This window comes from Lissotriton vulgaris, chromosome 6 (assembly GCF_964263255.1).
Source record: "Lissotriton vulgaris chromosome 6, aLisVul1.2, whole genome shotgun sequence".
NCBI lineage: Eukaryota > Metazoa > Chordata > Amphibia > Caudata > Salamandridae > Lissotriton > Lissotriton vulgaris.
The window spans coordinates 180,242,939-180,260,724 of record NC_141694.1 but is presented as its reverse complement, the minus strand read 5'-3'; the positions used below and the strand labels follow the sequence as shown (position 1 = coordinate 180,260,724).

General features: G+C 44.1%; 1 protein-coding gene across 1 annotated transcript in view; it reads right to left on the bottom strand.

The window, feature by feature from the left end:
• Window positions 1-17,786, bottom strand: part of LOC147706983 (cytochrome P450 2K4-like) — a 524,789-nt gene that overhangs the window by 321,635 nt on the left and 185,368 nt on the right. The window contains exon 3 of the mRNA XM_086926211.1: window positions 11,371-11,520. Coding sequence (XP_086782337.1) covers window positions 11,371-11,520 — 150 coding nt within the window. The remainder of the gene's footprint in view (window positions 1-11,370; window positions 11,521-17,786) is intronic.

Below are 17,786 nucleotides of genomic sequence, written 5' to 3'. Positions count from 1 at the left end.
GACAAGGGTAAGGATTGTTCACAGCTAGAGCACAGCACAGCAGGTGTGGCAGCAGCCCCAGATGAGAGACATAGACGGGCTGATATCACACACAACTATTTCTGAGACACAGTAAGGAGTAAGGAGACACAGCCAGTAACTGTAATTGAGTGACGGTGTTTTATTAACCTTAACTCAGGCAATAGCATAGCACACCCCCACAACATGAAGGCCTCAACATGCCATGCCAATATTCTATGGACATTCCAGGTGATGGCTGTCATTATTTCCTGCGCCCACGCGGAGCACTGCCACGTTCCCTGGGCACACTGTCCTCACTGGCGGTCTGTCCTGTGCCTCATGGACCCAGGTATCGGGGGTGTGATGCTGCTGCAGCTAGTTGCCTCCTCACTATCCCCCCCATTACCTGCACCTGGTCACTGTGACCAGCCCCTTGCCACGTCACGGCTGCAGTGGTCCATCTCCTCCTTCATAGCCACCGAGTGCCTGCAGAACACAGAGGTGGCAGTGGAGAGGTGGTTCACCGCCTTAGTGTAGTCATGCCCTCAGCCACAGTATTGTTCATGCTTTTTATGCCCTCCTTAATTTCCAGAATGTGTCTGAACATGTGGACCATCTGCCGTTGCACTGATCTAATTGCTTTACCTTGCAGGCGCTGTACCTTGACAAGATTCCCCTCGAGACAGGCGAATACGCTTGAATCCTCGCCCTGTGCAACAGGACTGGCTGCCCTTGCTCTGCGGCGTCTAAAAACCCGTGTGGGCGCGCTCAGTTGGGGACTGTATGCCTGCACTGTTGTCATCCTCTGCCAGCGTGGAATGTTGGCCTCCTATGCTGTCCTCCTCTGACACCTCCATCTACTGGAGTCTATCCACTGTATGCCTCCTGGCTCTCGGTGGTGGTGGCGGTGGTGACGGTGGTGGTGATGGTGCTGGTGGTGGTGGTGGTGTGTGTTCTGCAGGTGACAATACCTCCTCCTCCTGTGTGTTATGCCTCGCCTGGGTGCCTTTCCTGTGTCCCCTTCAGCAGCCTTGCACGATGGCTCGCCCGTGGAGACAGAATGTACATTTGCTCACTTGTCTGGCAGCATTTGCGTAATAATACATTTCATGACTACCAATCAAACTGACTGTCCTCTGCTTGCTAATTGCTGATGTGTGTCACATATCTTTGGGTTCAGTGGACTGACTGGTAGGATATGTGTTACTTCTGACTACATCTCCCATAATGCATTGCTGGTTTCTAGGATAGCATGTACTGGAGTGGGAATCATACTGCCTCATTGGGGATTGTGGATTGGGGTTAGGAAGTGGGGGGGCACAGCATTCTGTGCGTGCATCTTACCTTGCCTGTTGCCAGCTCTGGCTGAGCTGTCTGAATTTCCAACCCAACTCACGCTCTCCGGCTGGAGGGTAGACTCCACCAAAAGATCCAGGGCAGTTGGTACAGACACTGTAGGTCTCCCACCACCTGTCTGCTTGGCTTGCTTAAGTTTATCAGCCAACCTGGTTACGCCAATGGCATTTATCCCCTCCTGGATAACCAGCCATATCTGCCTCTTCTGTGATTCAGGGACATGGAGGGAAATTTTGACAAAAAGCTTATCATGGTCGTTTATCACCTCCTCTATCAGCACTTCCAGCTCCCTCTCACTGAATGTGTGTTTCACTTTGTGCTCTCCTGCCTCCTTTTCCCTCTCCTGGCTGTCCATTTATGGTCTGAGGTGTCAGCAAGAACTTAGAAATGCTTCTCCTGTGTTGTTTGCTGTGCTCCCTGCCTCTCCAACAGCTTCAGGATCAGTGCAGATGCATGGGTGTGTCCACTTCCTGGTTGTGAGGACATCAGGAAGCACAGGATTGGCTGATTCCCCAATTTGCAATTTTTCAAAATGCTGGATTCGCTAATTACCGAATCGGTATTAAGGAATTGGTGATACCGATTTGGTAACGCTGATTAGGTAAATTATTTTGCGATTTTTACCAAATCGCTAAATTTTACAGTTTTTTACTTTTAATTTTTTATCTACATCTGAAATACAGAGTTCTTAATTACGAATTGGTAACATTTGCTATTAAGAACTCAGTATTTCAGTTTTACCTACATCTGGCACTAAATATTATACCTATCTGCTGGCCTTCTTGGCAAACTAAAGGCTACTTTGAGTCAAACAATTGTATAATAATGATTCTTTGATTTCATCCTCAGAAGCTTCCACAATGTTTAGTTCATTGTCTACTTCTTGTCATAAATTTCTTCTCTTATGATATATCATATCGCATTCATACACTTTTATTCCGTTGCCTGCCCTCAATGATCAACCATCCTCCATTAACCAACCTTTTAAATACAAATCCAAAAGCCTCCTCTATCTATTAACTCCTTTAGCATACAATTAGGGATGGTCCTAAATCCCCAATAGAACTTTCTTGGGAAAATGACCTTCAAGTTACCTTGCCTCTCTCTACATAGAAACCGATTTGGATCAAGATCAGGCAATTGTCTCATGCAGCTAATACTACACAATTTTTTGTTTATATTAGACTTTTTACAACTCCTGCTCCTTTTCATAGGATTCATCCAGATACTCTGGACACATCCTGGACATGCTCTGCACAACATGCTGACGGTAAACATTTAATCTTTTCCTGTCCCTATGTCTCCACTTTCTGGCACCAAGTTTGGGTGAAATGAATTTCCTATGTTATGTTATGTTATGCGTTCTTATTTGGCGCACAGATGCTCCAGCTAAGGAGCGTCCTGGCGCCCGACAAGGCAGCTGCACAACACAACTAAACAATAAACAACATAAGTATACAACTAAGGGAATAAAAACGTTTTCACCGCGCGACGAAAGGAAAGTAAATCGCTCATAGCGCGAATTGCCGGCGGTAAGGAGTTCCACAGAGCAGCTGCACGCACTCGAAATGAGCGTCCACCGGCCCTACTTCGCTTGAAGCGCGGCACAACGGCCAGTTCGAGGTCTGCCGATCTTAAGGGTCGCGCTGGGATGTAATTGGCCAGGAGGGCCGTAAGGATCGTTGCCGGGGACCCCTTCAAGATTTTATAGGCGACGCAGAGGACCTTAAACTGGATCCGCTGGGCCACCGGAAGCCAATGCAGTGACCGTAGGGTGCTGGAGGTAGGACAGAATCTTGGGAGGCCTACCACTGCTCTCGCTGCGGCGTTCTGAATCCTCTGTAAGCGCCCGATCTCTGCCACATTCAAACCGGCAAGCAAGGAACTCGCATAATCCAGCCTGGAGATGACAGTAGCTTGGATCATGAGTTGCCTGGTAGGGGCATCGAAGAACTTTAGCACAGGACGGAGCCCACGCAAGATGCCGAAGCAGCAGGCAGCCGTGCGTTTGGTGTGGCATACAAACGTAAGGGAAGGGTCCAGCCAGACCCCGAGGTTCTTAAGCTCGGCGACTGGGATGGGAGCAGGACCCAACTCCCCTGGCCACCATCTCTCTCCCCACAGTTCCGGCTGTCTGCCAAAGACCATGACCTCGGTCTTACTAGCGTTTAGCTGAAGACAATTGGATGTCATCCAGCTGGCGACCGCCCGCAGTCCTTGTTGAAACCTGGGGGCGTCGACTTCGGCATCCCCGCTGATCGTGACCGCCAGCTGGGTGTCATCGGCATATGACACCATGGTCATACCCCATTGTTTGACAACCTCAGCTAGCGGCCTTACGTAAAGATTAAACAACGTAGGGCTCAGCGAGGAGCCTTGGGGGACGCCCAGGTTTAACGGATGGAATTTGGACTGATAAGGCGGGACGGTCACGCTAAAGGCCCGGTTGGTTAAGAACGACCGGAACCACTCGAGGGCGGTGCCGGTGACACCAGCCTCCTCTAGGCGCAGCAGAAGGATAGGGTGCGAGACGGTGTCAAAGGTTTGAATACTCCTTACTCTATTTTAAATGTTTTCTTAAAAAGCGTTGCTACTGTGCGGGCTAGTGTTTCAATTAATTTGCAAATAATTGACCTTTTGTTGGCAGTTTTCTTTCAACAAATCACAAAACATTGTAAATTATCTAAGCAGTTGTCATCAAAACCATGGTGGTACACAGTCTGCTACAATCATAGATTGGATACTGAATGTACAGTTGATCTACTGAAAACCTGGACCCCGGCACATTTAAAACTTTTTTTAAAACACTTGACTCCAAGGATCAGCTATGATCTCGATTTTCAGCACTGCAAAAAACTACAATGTTATAAGTTATATGCTGAGTCAATCGAATTCAAACAAAGACAACAATATCTTTCCTACTCTCTGACACACGGTGCCAGGCGTTGTATGATTTTACTTCGGTTTGGGATCCTTCCTCTCAAATCTTTTACCTGTACATGGACAAATAACAATAATGCCACTGGCTTTTGTGACCTCTGCAAAGGAGGAGTTCAAGACCTGACGCATATTTTGTTTGTTTGTCCTAACGCTACTGTAGTTGCCGCCAGAAAGCGATTTTTAAAACCAGTTCAAACAAAGTGTAACTCTACAAATGTACAGAGTCTGATTGCAATTTTTAAATTCCCTCCCAATGAATTTGAATGCTATAATTTGTTTACATTTTTTAAAACTTTTTGAAATTTGTATTAGGAGAAGCGTTCATAAATTATCTGACAATTAAATGTAATCCTATTGTTTTATTATTTTATTTGTTTTTCTCAGTAGAGAACTAAATCATATAAATAAATACATCTGAATTTGAATTTGGATACTGCCCATATGTATCCTATATCTCTTATTTTGAAATGGCAAGAACTCTGGACACCAATTACTCAGTTTTTAGATGACTATGCCAAAAGATTTTCTACTCTCTCACATCTAACCCTCTGATTCCATTTTATCTTGCAATGTATTTCTTATCTAACCATTACTGTTTAATTTATATTTTTATATTTTTATGCTTTTTGTGCAAAATTAGTTCATTTGTACTTAAATCCTCCTCCTTTATTCCTCCCCCTTAACTCTACTTTTATTGATCACCCTCTTTGGTTTAAATTTTCCAATAATGTATTCATATCTATTTCAATGAATGTATCCCATTCATAATTTCAATAAACCTCTCTTTAAACTTCAGAAATAACAAAATGCAGAAATATCGGAAAAAAATATCATGATACAAATAATTGCGATGCAGAAATATTGTTGTCAAGAATATCGATTTTCAGGTAAGTAATATCGTTTTCAAGGACACCTTCTTGCACAAAAACAATCCTGAGAGGTATATTTTTCTTTTTGTGTGCGCTTCACAATGCACCACACATAGAAAGAGGCTAACATAAGGCGAATTAGATATATCCCTCCCCCCATTAACCTCACCTGGGGAGGTGTAAGTTTTTGGTGCATTTACAGTTGTACCACTTCTGGTAAATCTGAGAATGTGTCAAAATCCATGAATGCTGCATGGAAAGACCCATGCAATGCTCATGGAAACATCTCCAGGGTGCAGAGTAACACAAGGCATACTTTTGCGTGACATGGTGCATGCCGCACGGTCCATGGAGGTGCAGAAGGTGCTCCGTATCACGGTCGCGTGTGCTGCGGCCCTTTTCCTTGGCCGCAGCACAAGCCACCATGATAAGGAGCACTTTCTGAATGTCAGCACGGCATTCACATTGTAACACAGCAGTTGGACCATTGCCTGCTTGTGGGGTTGTCTTCTGACTGCGCAATAGCAGGTGGCAGTCCAACTGACAGCCATCTAAATCTTTGACCTTAATGAATTTGCTTGGTGTATGCCACCTCCACTCGATCGTGGTCAGGCTATCTAGGTCCCGGTCAACTACAAACAGTGACTTCTGATTGATGTTTTACTTATTCTTGGCGCTTTTTGCCCCAAAACATTTAAAACTGCATATTTCTGGATGCCCTTTTTGGATTTAAGTTATTTTGTACGCAATTTTCTTTTGAAATTGTTCTCTAATTTTAGAAATTGGTTGTCAGACTTGTCATTGTATTTTATTTTGACCTTTTCATTGTGTTGGTACTAAAAAATGCTTGAAAGCCTTTTCCCTGAGTTAAGCCTGTCTGCTCTGTGCCATAGCTACCATGGGTTGAACCCAGGTTTACTTATTGAACTTGTGTTGTGGTTTTGACAGGATTTTGGACATAATACTTGGGAAGGATTCACATTTTCCCTAACTAATAACCAGTTTCTTACAAAACTGTATACAGAAGCAGGAAGGATTACTTATATCTGTTCAAAGGTGCTTTTACCACCGCAGTACAAAAACAGATTTGTGGCTGTCTAGCATTGTGTGACTAGAATGTTTGTGCATATTTTGTGGGTAGCATTTTGTTGCGGAGAGGAAGGGTTTTAGTGTATTTGTGCTGTTGTCTTTTGTGCTGCACTATTGCATTGGGTTATTGTTGTGCTGTACTCTAGTTGTTCTAATTTCTGTTTTGTGTGTTTTGTAGTTTTGTTATGTTTTTGTTCTTGGAATTTTGCTTTGTGTTGTATTATTGTGCTACCTTCTGCTGTTTATTTTACAGATGTCAGGAAAATGTGCTACATTTCCAGTCTAACGCAGCACTTTAAACACAAATTTAACAATTTTCTAAGATGATAAAATACTACAGCTCAAGGTCTTCAACAATTTAAGACACTGGTCCGTTCACCATTGCGGCAGAAACTCGTCATAAATTAGCACTTTCAGTGCTCACTTTACAGGGTACGTGCCAAGCAGTGAAAGGAGTCCAACATTAGATGTCAAACCACTCCTGACTTTTGATCACTTTTTTAAAACTTGAAAATACTCATGATGAAGTTTTAAATTAGGTCAAATAGTGCACATCTTGGCAAATTGCCAGGGAAACAACATTCCTCAGCAGTATCCCATCATGTTATATGTGGTGCGAACATGGAGATTTCTGTGGTTTTCTACATTTAAACAAGAAACAACTCGTTTTTGAATTGTGTTTGTTATTTATATGGAAATGTATATATGGTGTAAAGTTCCTCCTGTTTACATTATATGGATATTGCGAGTCACCAAGGAGTTCATTAGTCATCTAAAGGAGCAAGGCCAAAGGCAGATTTCTGTTATAAGCATGATGCCTTTCAAGAGTTCTTAATGACAAAGCCAGTGTTAATATACTATTCTACTTGACTTCTTTTTCATCTCTAGGTTTTATGGAACTTCATGGGCTTTTTCATATTTTTTTATGTGAACAATGTGGATGTATGATGGTGGGTGGAGTTGGCATATTAATCCAGAATGAGAGAAATATGCTGGTAAGGGTGTTGGTGTGTATGATGATGGTAGTGTTGGCACATAATGGTAGACTTGTATACCTATGTTGTTGTTTATGTTGATGCATAATTATGCAAGTGTCGGTCTATGATGCAACTTCTGTGAAATTTGGGTGTGTTGATATAGGATTCTGTTTGTGGAGGTGTACAATATTGGGTGTTTTGATGTATTGTGTTGTTTCGGTTGACGTCCAATGATTGGTGTATTGATTGTGGTATGATGGAGGGTGTGCTAGAATGGGATGGCTGGTGTGCTGGTATACATGTTAGAATATGTCAGAGGGTCTGCCTTCTGCTCACTTACTGTTCCTTTATGTCTCCTGCCTGCTCTATTTGTGCACTGCTAACCCATAAAGTCGCAATATGTGCCCTCATACCACCTGCAACCCATGTGAACATACTCCCGAAGCACTTCTGTGTGCCGCTCTGATCCACATCATCTCTTCTATTTTCCCCTCATCACCTTGCATGTACTCTTTGTGACTCCACCAACATTCACCCCTTATGTGTGTACCCCTCCTCCTTGAAGCCCTTATATGCAGCTGTGCCACACCCCTAAAGAATCTCAGTGCTCCTGCATTACCCTGCAACCCTTTTGTGTGCTCCACTTGCTTTGTAGCTCACCTCTGTGCTACCACCCTTCATATGCCACCTTGCCTTATCCTGCAACCAATCAATGTGCTCTCCACCTTCTATGCCACTATGGGTGCCCAATCTCACCTTGATGTGCCACCAGTCCACTGCAGTCCCTCTGCATAGTCCACCTTTATGTGCCAACATGCCTCTTAAAAGCCTTTGAAGTTAACCTACCCACCCTGCAGCCACTCATTTTCATCCCCAGTCTGCAACATTTGCAGAGCCAATGGATCCGGCTTGTAAATTAAAATTACATTTAGATTGATTGGATTTCGTATTTAAGGAAAAATATCTACCAATGTTCACAAACAGAGAAATATGGTCTTTAAAACACTATGTTATGGATTCAAGCTGTGGCAAAGTTAGGCAGGTAATCCATATAGAAGGTAAACTTTGTCATAGCTAAAATCTTTACATACTTATTAGATTTGGGGGTCTCTAATTGGCACAGGTATGTACTTGTGACAGATAGGGACCCTTGCCTCTAGTCAGGATAAGGGGATTACACTCCTAAAATAACCCCTGCTCACCCCCTTGGTAGCATGGCACGAGCAGACAGGCTTATCTCAGAGTCAGTGTGTAAAGCATTTGTGACTTCATACAGTAACCCAGTGACAACACTACAGATGGAAAACACACAATTTTTTTTCATATCAAAAATAAGTATACTTTATATAGATTTACCACAAGACCATAAACAACAAAAATACACAATACTGTTACTTTAGGATGGTAGTTTTAGCTTAGTTTAGTTCAGTTCTTAAGATGCAACACTTTGTACCTTATGGTGCTTCGCCCTTCCACGACATGCAGTGTCGCAGCAGGGAAATGCGGCAAAGTTCAGGTGCAAAGAAATAAATACGTGAAGATCTTCCAGATGTGACACGCTCCTTCGGGGATGCGAGAAGTTCTAGGTTCGATGCCTGGACTGCAGCAGCGACACCCTTGTTCAGAAGTGCGATGGCAACAGCTCCAACTGTGACACTCTTCTCCCACGATGCTTGAAGCTTCTGCACAATGCGACAACTACAGCGGTGACATCCTTGTTTAGAAATACGACGGCTGCTGCTCCGACGGTCGGCGAGCTTCGCGGGCAAGCGAGGCACTTCCCTCGATGCGGGGCAATGCAACAGTTCCAGCGGCGACACCCTTGTTCAGAAGTGCGACGGCAGGCACAATGATGGCAACACACTTCTACCTTGTTGTGAGACGCTTCTCTCGATGCTGTGCAGTGCGACAACTCCAGCGGTGAAACCCTTGTTTAGAAGTGCGACAGCAGGCATCCGCGACACGCTTCCTCTTTGTTGCGGCACGCTTCTCTGGATGCGGTGCAGTGCGACAACTCCTGCAGCAACACCCTTGTTCAGAAGTGCGACTGTAGCAGCAGTGATGGTGACACGCTTCGATCTCGTTGCTTCGCGCTTCCAGCTCCTTGCAACATGCAGTTCTTCAGAAGGCCCAAAAAAGCAGCAGGCACTTCCACAGGAACTCTGGGGAGCTGGGGGTTGAAGTCTGTTGTCCCTGAGACTTCAGCAGGAGGCAAGCTCTTTTCCAAGCCCTGCGAGGTCCTTCACAAGTTGAAAGCAAAGTTCCTTTCTCCTTCTTTTGGCAGTAAGGCAACCACTACAGGCCAATCCCCCAAACAGCACTTCAGCTTGGGAATAGTCTCTCCTCAGTTTCTTCATGTTCCTCTCCTCAGTAAAGGTTTCTTCTTGTAGTCCAAAGTGATCTAATTTCTTGGGATCAGGGTCCCAATATTTATACCCCAAAATGTTTTGTTCTCTGAGTGGAGAGGGGCCTTTGCCCAGTCCAAACCACTTCTGAAGCACTTTGTTCACCAGACTTCTCCTCTCCTTTCACAGTGCAGGGCAGAAACATCAAATGCCCGACAGGAGGTAGAGCCAGCATTGTGGAAGGCAAGTACAGTCCTGGAGCACTTTGTTCACAGGATTCCTTCTCTTCTTTCAGTGTGCAGGGCAGAGACATCAGCCGCTCCTCAGGAGGTGGAGCTAGCATTGTGGAAGGCCGGCACAGCCCTAGTCAAAGTTCAGGTGCAACTCCTCCTTCCCATCTAGATGCAGATCGCTCTATTTACCACTGGGCTGACTCATCCTGTCTCTTAGAATTCCCTAGCCCTGTCACTCACAAAACCAGACAAAGGAATACACAACCTAGCAGAGGTAGGCTTGAAAGGTTAGGCAAGCAAATACCTACTTTCTAAAAGTGGTATTTTCAAACACAGAATGTTAAAACCAACTTCACTAAAAGATGTATTCTATCATTCTGAGTTCAGGCATACTAAACTCTAATTTCTACCATTTTCTCTGAGTCAGTTAGGATTATAAAATGTAATAATTCTAACAGCCCATTCTGGCCTATGGAGAAACAGGTAGCCTTGCAATAGTGAAAAACTAAAATGGCTGTAATTCACTATTAGGACATGCCACACACATCAGGGCTTGTCCTACCTTATACTTACAATGCACCCTGCCCATGGGCCTACCATAGGGGTGTCTGATATGAAGAAAAGGGAAGGTTTAGGGACATGCAAGTGGGTGCACATGCCCAGTCAGCATGACAGTACTAGACTGCACGCAGGCTTTGCAATGGCAGACCTCAGACACATTTTACCAGGCTACTTCTGTGGGTGGCACAACCAGTGCTGCAAGCCCACCATTTGGATTTACACGCCCTGGGCACACCCAGTGCACTAGAGTAGGGTCTGACAAGTAAGCCAAATAGCCAAACATGAAATCGCTAATCAATACATTAATTTACAGTAGTGAGCACTTGTACTCTGGCACTGGACAGCAGTGGCACAGTGTCCAAAGCATCTAACACCAGCAAATATACATGAGGCAACAGCAAAAAAAGGTAGGGAGATCCACGCCAATGGTGCAGGGTCTAACAATACTTTATTAAATACCATATTTTTCAGACTCAGATGTAATGCAATTTAGCAAAGCTACTGTGCTGCCCCAGCTGGCATATCAAAGACCCTCATAGGCAATATGTTAATTCAATGGTTGTCTGCTGCTTGAGGAAGGGGTTGGGACAGGAATGTCAATAGCCATTACCAAGCATTTACCTGTTGATTCATTGGGGAGGGGTATACTCTTTTGTCTCTGCCGCTCAGGAAGAGCTACATTTGGATCAAAAAGGCAGGTCTTGGTGTTAGGAGATTACCTCAGACAGATGATTTCCTTAATACTGGATTGGGATGACATGTTTAATCATACAAATCATACCCAAAATGAACACACGCCAGAAGAGAAAGTGAGCTGTTTCCTTCAGTACAATTTAGGAACAGTGTTGATGTGGCCCCACTAGGTTGGATGAGTACCCTACCAATGATGAAAATGCTCTTATCCCCCTACACAGACTCAGGTTTTGTGACTCAGGACCACTGGGTTCATGTAATGTCTATTCAGGCTAATTTGCTAATATTAGCAGGAAAAAATGTTTACCTTTGAAGGAATCAAAATGATGTATCAAGAAACTGCATTCTTCAATAACTCTGTCTTCTATAGTTGACTTTCCCATGCCAAAGTCTCTTAATGTTGTTATTGTAAACCTTCTCATCACCTTCCAGTTCTCTCCGTGAGATAGAATAAGACCTAAGTAATGAGATAAAAAATATAAAGGACATTTTATTGGTGAATGGATCTCTTATATATGTGACTTATTACAGGAAATATCCGACAGTCAGCAGCATATAGTGAAAACACCATATGTGGTTCTCTTTAAATTATGATGTTGGTACATATTTATTTAGCATACCGTTGCTACAAGAGTATCATATTACTGATAATGCTGCAGGCCCAATACAGAAGCACTTATGTTTTGGAAGGAAATTGAAATAGTAGGACATTTTCGTAATATATGATGTGTTCAAATATAGAACATTCCAACCAATATTTGGTAGGGTAAAAAAAAAAAAAAAATATATATATATATATATATATATATATATATAAAACTACCTACTGGCGGACGCCAGTAGGTAGTTGTATTTAGAAGTATTTTCAATGCAAAATCTCAACATTCTATTGTGAATAACTTTGGCGCCGGTTGAAATTGTGCGACTAAAGTTTCTCCTCTTGGGGAAGGTTTGTGGATGTAAATTACGGCTTTGTCCAGCCGTGGAGCAACGCATCTCTGCAAGAGCGCCAGACCTGCCCGCAACGGACGACCTCTGACAACCAGCGTGAAGCTATCAGGGCAGCGGCTGCCACCAGACACTGGAGCCTGGTTAGGGTCCCCATCGCGCATTAAAAAGGCGTGTGAGGAACTCACGGAGAATCAGGTCAAAAACACAGACATCCAGCCTACGAATACCAGGGAACCTAGCGAATGAAATGTAACGCCCAATTAGGGTTTTTTGGGGCAAATGTGGTTGTCACCAGCAAGGACGATGAGCTTTATGCTCTGTTCACCATAGGAGATGGTCTTACCACAAAAAATACATGTACTTCGGAAATCCCCAAACCGTGGTTGTATGCAAGGGATCGTCTTTCTTGTCTCTGGTCCCGATGGAGTGGGTTGCTTTCTTTTGGAGGTGGTGCTTGAAGATTGGGGAGGGTTACTGGCCAGTTCCCTCATCTCTGCAGCAGAATAGTTGTTCGGATGCTTGCGCTGCATGTGTCTAATCATGGTATTATTACCAAAAGAATATTTTTTGTTCGGGTTTCCCCTTGAAAGTTCCATGCCACAGATTATGCAAGTCACCTTGGCCGCATTGACTTTCTTCTTGCCCTCTGGGATAGAAAAAACTCCCATACAATGTGTGGCCTTGGCTTGTATGGGGTATTGTCTTCTTGCAGCCATCTTCTCCCCTCCTCCTCCTCCTCTTCCTCCTCCTCCTCTTCTTGACCACCAATGTAATGTTGTGGTGGTCCTCTTGGTGGTGGTGGTGGTGCAGATGCTCCAGCTGCTGCTGCTACTGTAGCCATTTTAAAGTACAAAATATTTCTCTAAGTTGTTCTAACAGGTCTTCCTCAGTCAAAGGACAAAGTCAGAATAAGGAAAAAAGGTGGGGTCTTTCATCATTTGAAAAAAAACTGTCCTGAACCAATGAAAAGTGTTATTTTCAGGTCACATGACCCGGGCTTTCATCTTTTAGAAACCAAAACTGTTCTGCACCAATAAGAAGTGTTATTTTCAGGTCACATGACCCGACGCACTTAAGCGACGTGCCCCCGGAGGCGCGCTCGGGTCGCGTCGCGTAAGCGCGTCGGATGTTTACGTTGCGTGATCGTATTCGCTCGAGTGCTTCCGGGTACGCTTACGCCATATATATATTCTCTGAAAAAACCATAGGTTTCACACTCGTTATAGTTAGGAATTAGCATTTAAAAAACCTTTGAAATTCACTGAAAAAAACATAGGTTTCACACCAGTTATAGTTAGCTGAGCATTTTACTCACACAAAACCATTGAAATTCCCACGTTATAGTTAGTTGGACTCACTATAACTCGCGCGCCCGCAATCCACTGCTGATGATGTCACATATTACATCATTCATGACATGGTCAGTGACATTACTGATGACATCACTGATGACATCTCAAATGACATCACTGATGACATCACTGATGCCATCTTAAATGACATCAGTGAATTTCAAAGGTTTTTTAAATGCTAATTCCTAACTATAACGATTGTGAAACCTATGGTTTTTTCTCAGTGATTTTCTATGGTTATTTAAAAGCAAATTCCTAACTATAACATGTGTGAAACCTATGTTTTTTTTTCTGTGAATTTCAAAGGTTTTTTAAAAGCTTTTTTCCTAACTATAACGTGTGTGAAACCTAGGGTTTTTTCAGTGAATTTGTAAATTTTTAAAATGCTAATTCGTAACTTTAACGAGTTTGAAAACTACAATTTTAAGTAAAATATTGTTTTTTAATGATGGGTAATTATTATATCTATTATTTTTTTGTAATTATTTCCTAATTCTATATTTGCTCAAAACGATTTTTTACATGTTTGTCATATATATGTTTTTTTTATTATTTGTGCACCGGTGCGCTCACGGTACGCGTACCAGGGCGTGCGCCAGTACGCGCAGCAAGAGCGCCCTATCGCGATCGGAAAAAAAAGAATAATTTTTGTATTAAAAGTAAATAATAATATATAAAAGTACTATTCATAATATTTAAGAACTGTATTTGAACTTTAAACGCATTCCCGAAAAACGAGCAAAATGTCACTGCTACGCGCCGCGTAAGCGCCCCCGGAAGCGCTTCAGGAAGCGCACACGAACGTGCCGCGTAAGCGGCCCGGAAGCACTCCGGGGCATGTAGCATAAGCGCGTCAAGCCATGTGACCTTAAAATAACACTTTTCATTGGTTCAGAACATTTTTTTCCAAATATTGAGAACCCCACCCATTTCTCTCACTTTTGCTTTGTACTTGGAGGGAGCAAGAGGTGTTCTACAGCAATATCTGAAAGAGAGTCAACCAGCAGTGATTCTAATGGTTTTTTGCCTGAGGACCCTCCTCACCACAAAACAAAGGACCACTTCATTTGGAAATTTTTTGACATCCCTGAAGGAAAAAAAAGGTTAATGCTGCTAAGGTAACCTGCAAGATATGTGACACTACTTTATCCAGAGGCAATCCTAATAGGAAATATAGCTTTGGAAATGCCACCTTAATTAGGCATGTCCAGAGAATATACCCAAATAACTTTGCCAGGGAGAGTGTCAGAGACCTGGCAGAGAATGCACAAAGAGATGGCGGCAGCACCTCAACCGGTGGAGCAACAGCTCCGGGAACACCACGTGGAAGAATGATCCCTAATGTGCAGCCGGTCTTTGCAGGCATACAATTTCTATGCGTGGACTGTAATGAACTGCTCTGCTATGGGGAGCAGAGCGTTGAACTCATTGTTATGAAGAGACAGGAACACCGCTGCCCTCCCCGTCCCTAATTTTTCATCTGTTTTTTTGCTCATGTTGAGCAGTTTTTGAATCCCTGGTTTTGTTTTTCCCCTGAAACAAATACAAAAAAATATAAAATCGTTATAAAAAAGTATAAAAAAAATATTTTAAAAAAGAAGGAAAAAAAAGTTCTTTTCAGAACTACCTCCAATTCTCAAAAAAGAGCTGTATTCTTTACATGTTTTACAATTCTGTTTTCTTAGTGGTGCGCTCAAGGTGTGCGTACCGGAGCCCGCACCTGGGAATGCACCCAGCGCTTACCCCGCGAAAATTTCAAACCCCTTCAGGGTCCTTCTAGGCCCCCCTCAGAAAACCTAGAGGGTCAGGGGGTGTCTACTCTGCCCCCTTTTAATTATATCCCCCTTTCTTTTTTCACCTCTTGTGTCTCGATTCTACCAAGACACAAGATGGCGGACTCTCCGGACTGTTTAGAATGTTGACAGACACCCGATAGCCAATCAGCTTCCGGCTCGCGCACTCCCGTAGCGCGCCAGGTGTGATCCCCGGTACGCTTACCTGTAAGCACTCAAAGCGCGCATATAGATATATATGTGTTTTTGAAGGTAATTTACAAAAAAAACACTGGAGCAATTTTCAGCAAATATAGCAAAGGCACAGCTGCGTACCAGTCCCTACAATTTTGCCAAGTTTGGCGTAATTACATTCAGCGGTTCGGGATGTAGACTTGTCAGACCGTCCTATGGAAATTAACATGGGGAAAACACGTTTTGGGACCCCCCCTTTTTTCTCAGCCCCCACTTCACGAATCCCCCCAAAACTTCCAGGGAAGGAGCAGAGCTGAGGTGGCCAAAATTTTGGAAAATTACACGCACATTCCTCAACCGGCGCCAGAGTTATTCCCAGTAGAATATTGTGGATTTCCTATGGTAGCCAATCCTAACTATAACTACCTACTGGCGACCGCCAATAGGCAATATATATATGTATGTATATATTTTGCGGACATTGAGGCAGGACGTCAGGGAGGGTTACCTTTCCACGGAGTTACCGCAAGCAAAAGTCCTTTAACCAATGCGCCCGTGCTTCATCAAGTGCTGTCTTTTCATTCCTTGGATTTGTTTGGAGTTGTTGAGCACAGTGTTGCGCGGCGTTCTTCGAGCCGCTGACAGCACCCGCCCCTGAGTGCACAGGATTTTCGAAGGGAAAGGAGCGTTGAACTGAGTGTCTCCTGTGCACCGCCTCTACGCCAGCAGGAAGGTCTATTGCTGAACGGCCAACGCCCACCGCGGCCAGTACGAGCGGATTCCTGGAGGACGCCGGCTCACCCTGGTTTCTCATCCGGAGTCTATCGGAACATCGTGGCGGGTAAGCGGACCGTCATTTGACTAAATTCTCCTACATATCTCATTGGGATTACATAACGAGGCAGCGGACATTGAGGCAGGACGTCAGGGAGGGTTACCTTTCCACGGAGTTACCGCAAGCAAAAGCCCTTTAACCAATGCGCCCGTGCTTCATCAAGTAAAGGGTGCAATTGAAACCGGTACAATGTTTTCAGAGACTGAACGCCGCACGGCGGCAAAAGATATATTTGTGGGTTAGCTTGTAGTTAATAAACTACTTTGTGGAAAAGGTACCTCCCGAGTGCTGTCTTTTCATTCCTTGGATTTGTTAGGAGTTGTTGAGCGCAGTGTTCCGCTGCGTTCTTCGAGCCGCTGACAGCACCCGCCCCTGAGTGCACAGGATTTTCGAAGGGAAAGGAGCGTTGAACTGAGTGTCTCCTGTGCACCGCCTCTACGCCAGCAGGAAGGTCTATTGCTGAACGGCCAACGCCCATCGCGGCCAGTACGAGCGGATTCCTGGAGGACGCCGGCTCACCCTGGTTTGTCATCCGGAGTCTATCGGAACATCGTGGCGGGTAAGGGGACCGTTGTTCGACTAAATTCTCCTGCATATCTCGTTGGGATTACATAACGAGGCAGCGGACATTGACGCAGGACGTCAGGGAGGGTTACCTTTCCACGGAGTTACCGCAAGCAAAAGCCCTTTAACCAATGCGCCCGTGCTTCATCAAGTAAAGGGTGCAATTGAAACCGGTACAATGTTTTCAGAGACTGAATGCCGCACGGCGGCAAAAGATATATTTGTGGGTTAGCTTGTAGTTAATAAACTACTTCGTGGAAAAGGTACCTCCCGAGTGCTGTCTTTTCATTCCTTGGATTTGTTTGGAGTTGTTGAGCGCAGTGTTCCGCGGCGTTCTTCGAGCCGCTGACAGCACCCGCCCCTGAGTGCACAGGATTTTCGAAGGGAAAGGAGCGTTGAACTGAGTGTCTCCTGTGCACCGCCTCTACGCCAGCAGGAAGGTCTATTGCTGAACGGCCAACGCCCACCGTGGCCAGTACGAGCGGATTCCTGGAGGATGCCGGCTCACCCTGGTTTCTCATCCGGAGTCTATCGGAACATCGTGGCGGGTAAGCGGACCGTCGTTTGACTAAATTCTCCTGCATATCTCGTTGGGATTACATAACGAGGCAGCGGACATTGAGGCAGGACGTCAGGGAGGGTTACCTTTCCACGGAGTTACCGCAAGCAAAAGCCCTTTAACTAATGCGCCCGTGCTTCATCAAGTAAAGGGTGCAATTGAAACCGGTACAAAGTTTTCAGAGACTGAACGCCGCACGGCGGCAAAAGATATATTTGTGGGTTAGCTTGTAGTTAATAAACTACTATGTGGAAAAGGTACCTCCCGAGTGCTGTCTTTTCATTTCTTGGATTTGTTTGGAGTTGTTGAGCGCAATATATATATATATATATATATATATATATATATATATATATATATATATATATATATATATATATATATATATATATATATATATATATATATTCACTGAAAAAAACATAGGTTTAACACCAGTTATAGTTAGCTGGAAAGTTTACTGACATAAAACCATTGAAATTCCCACGTTATAGT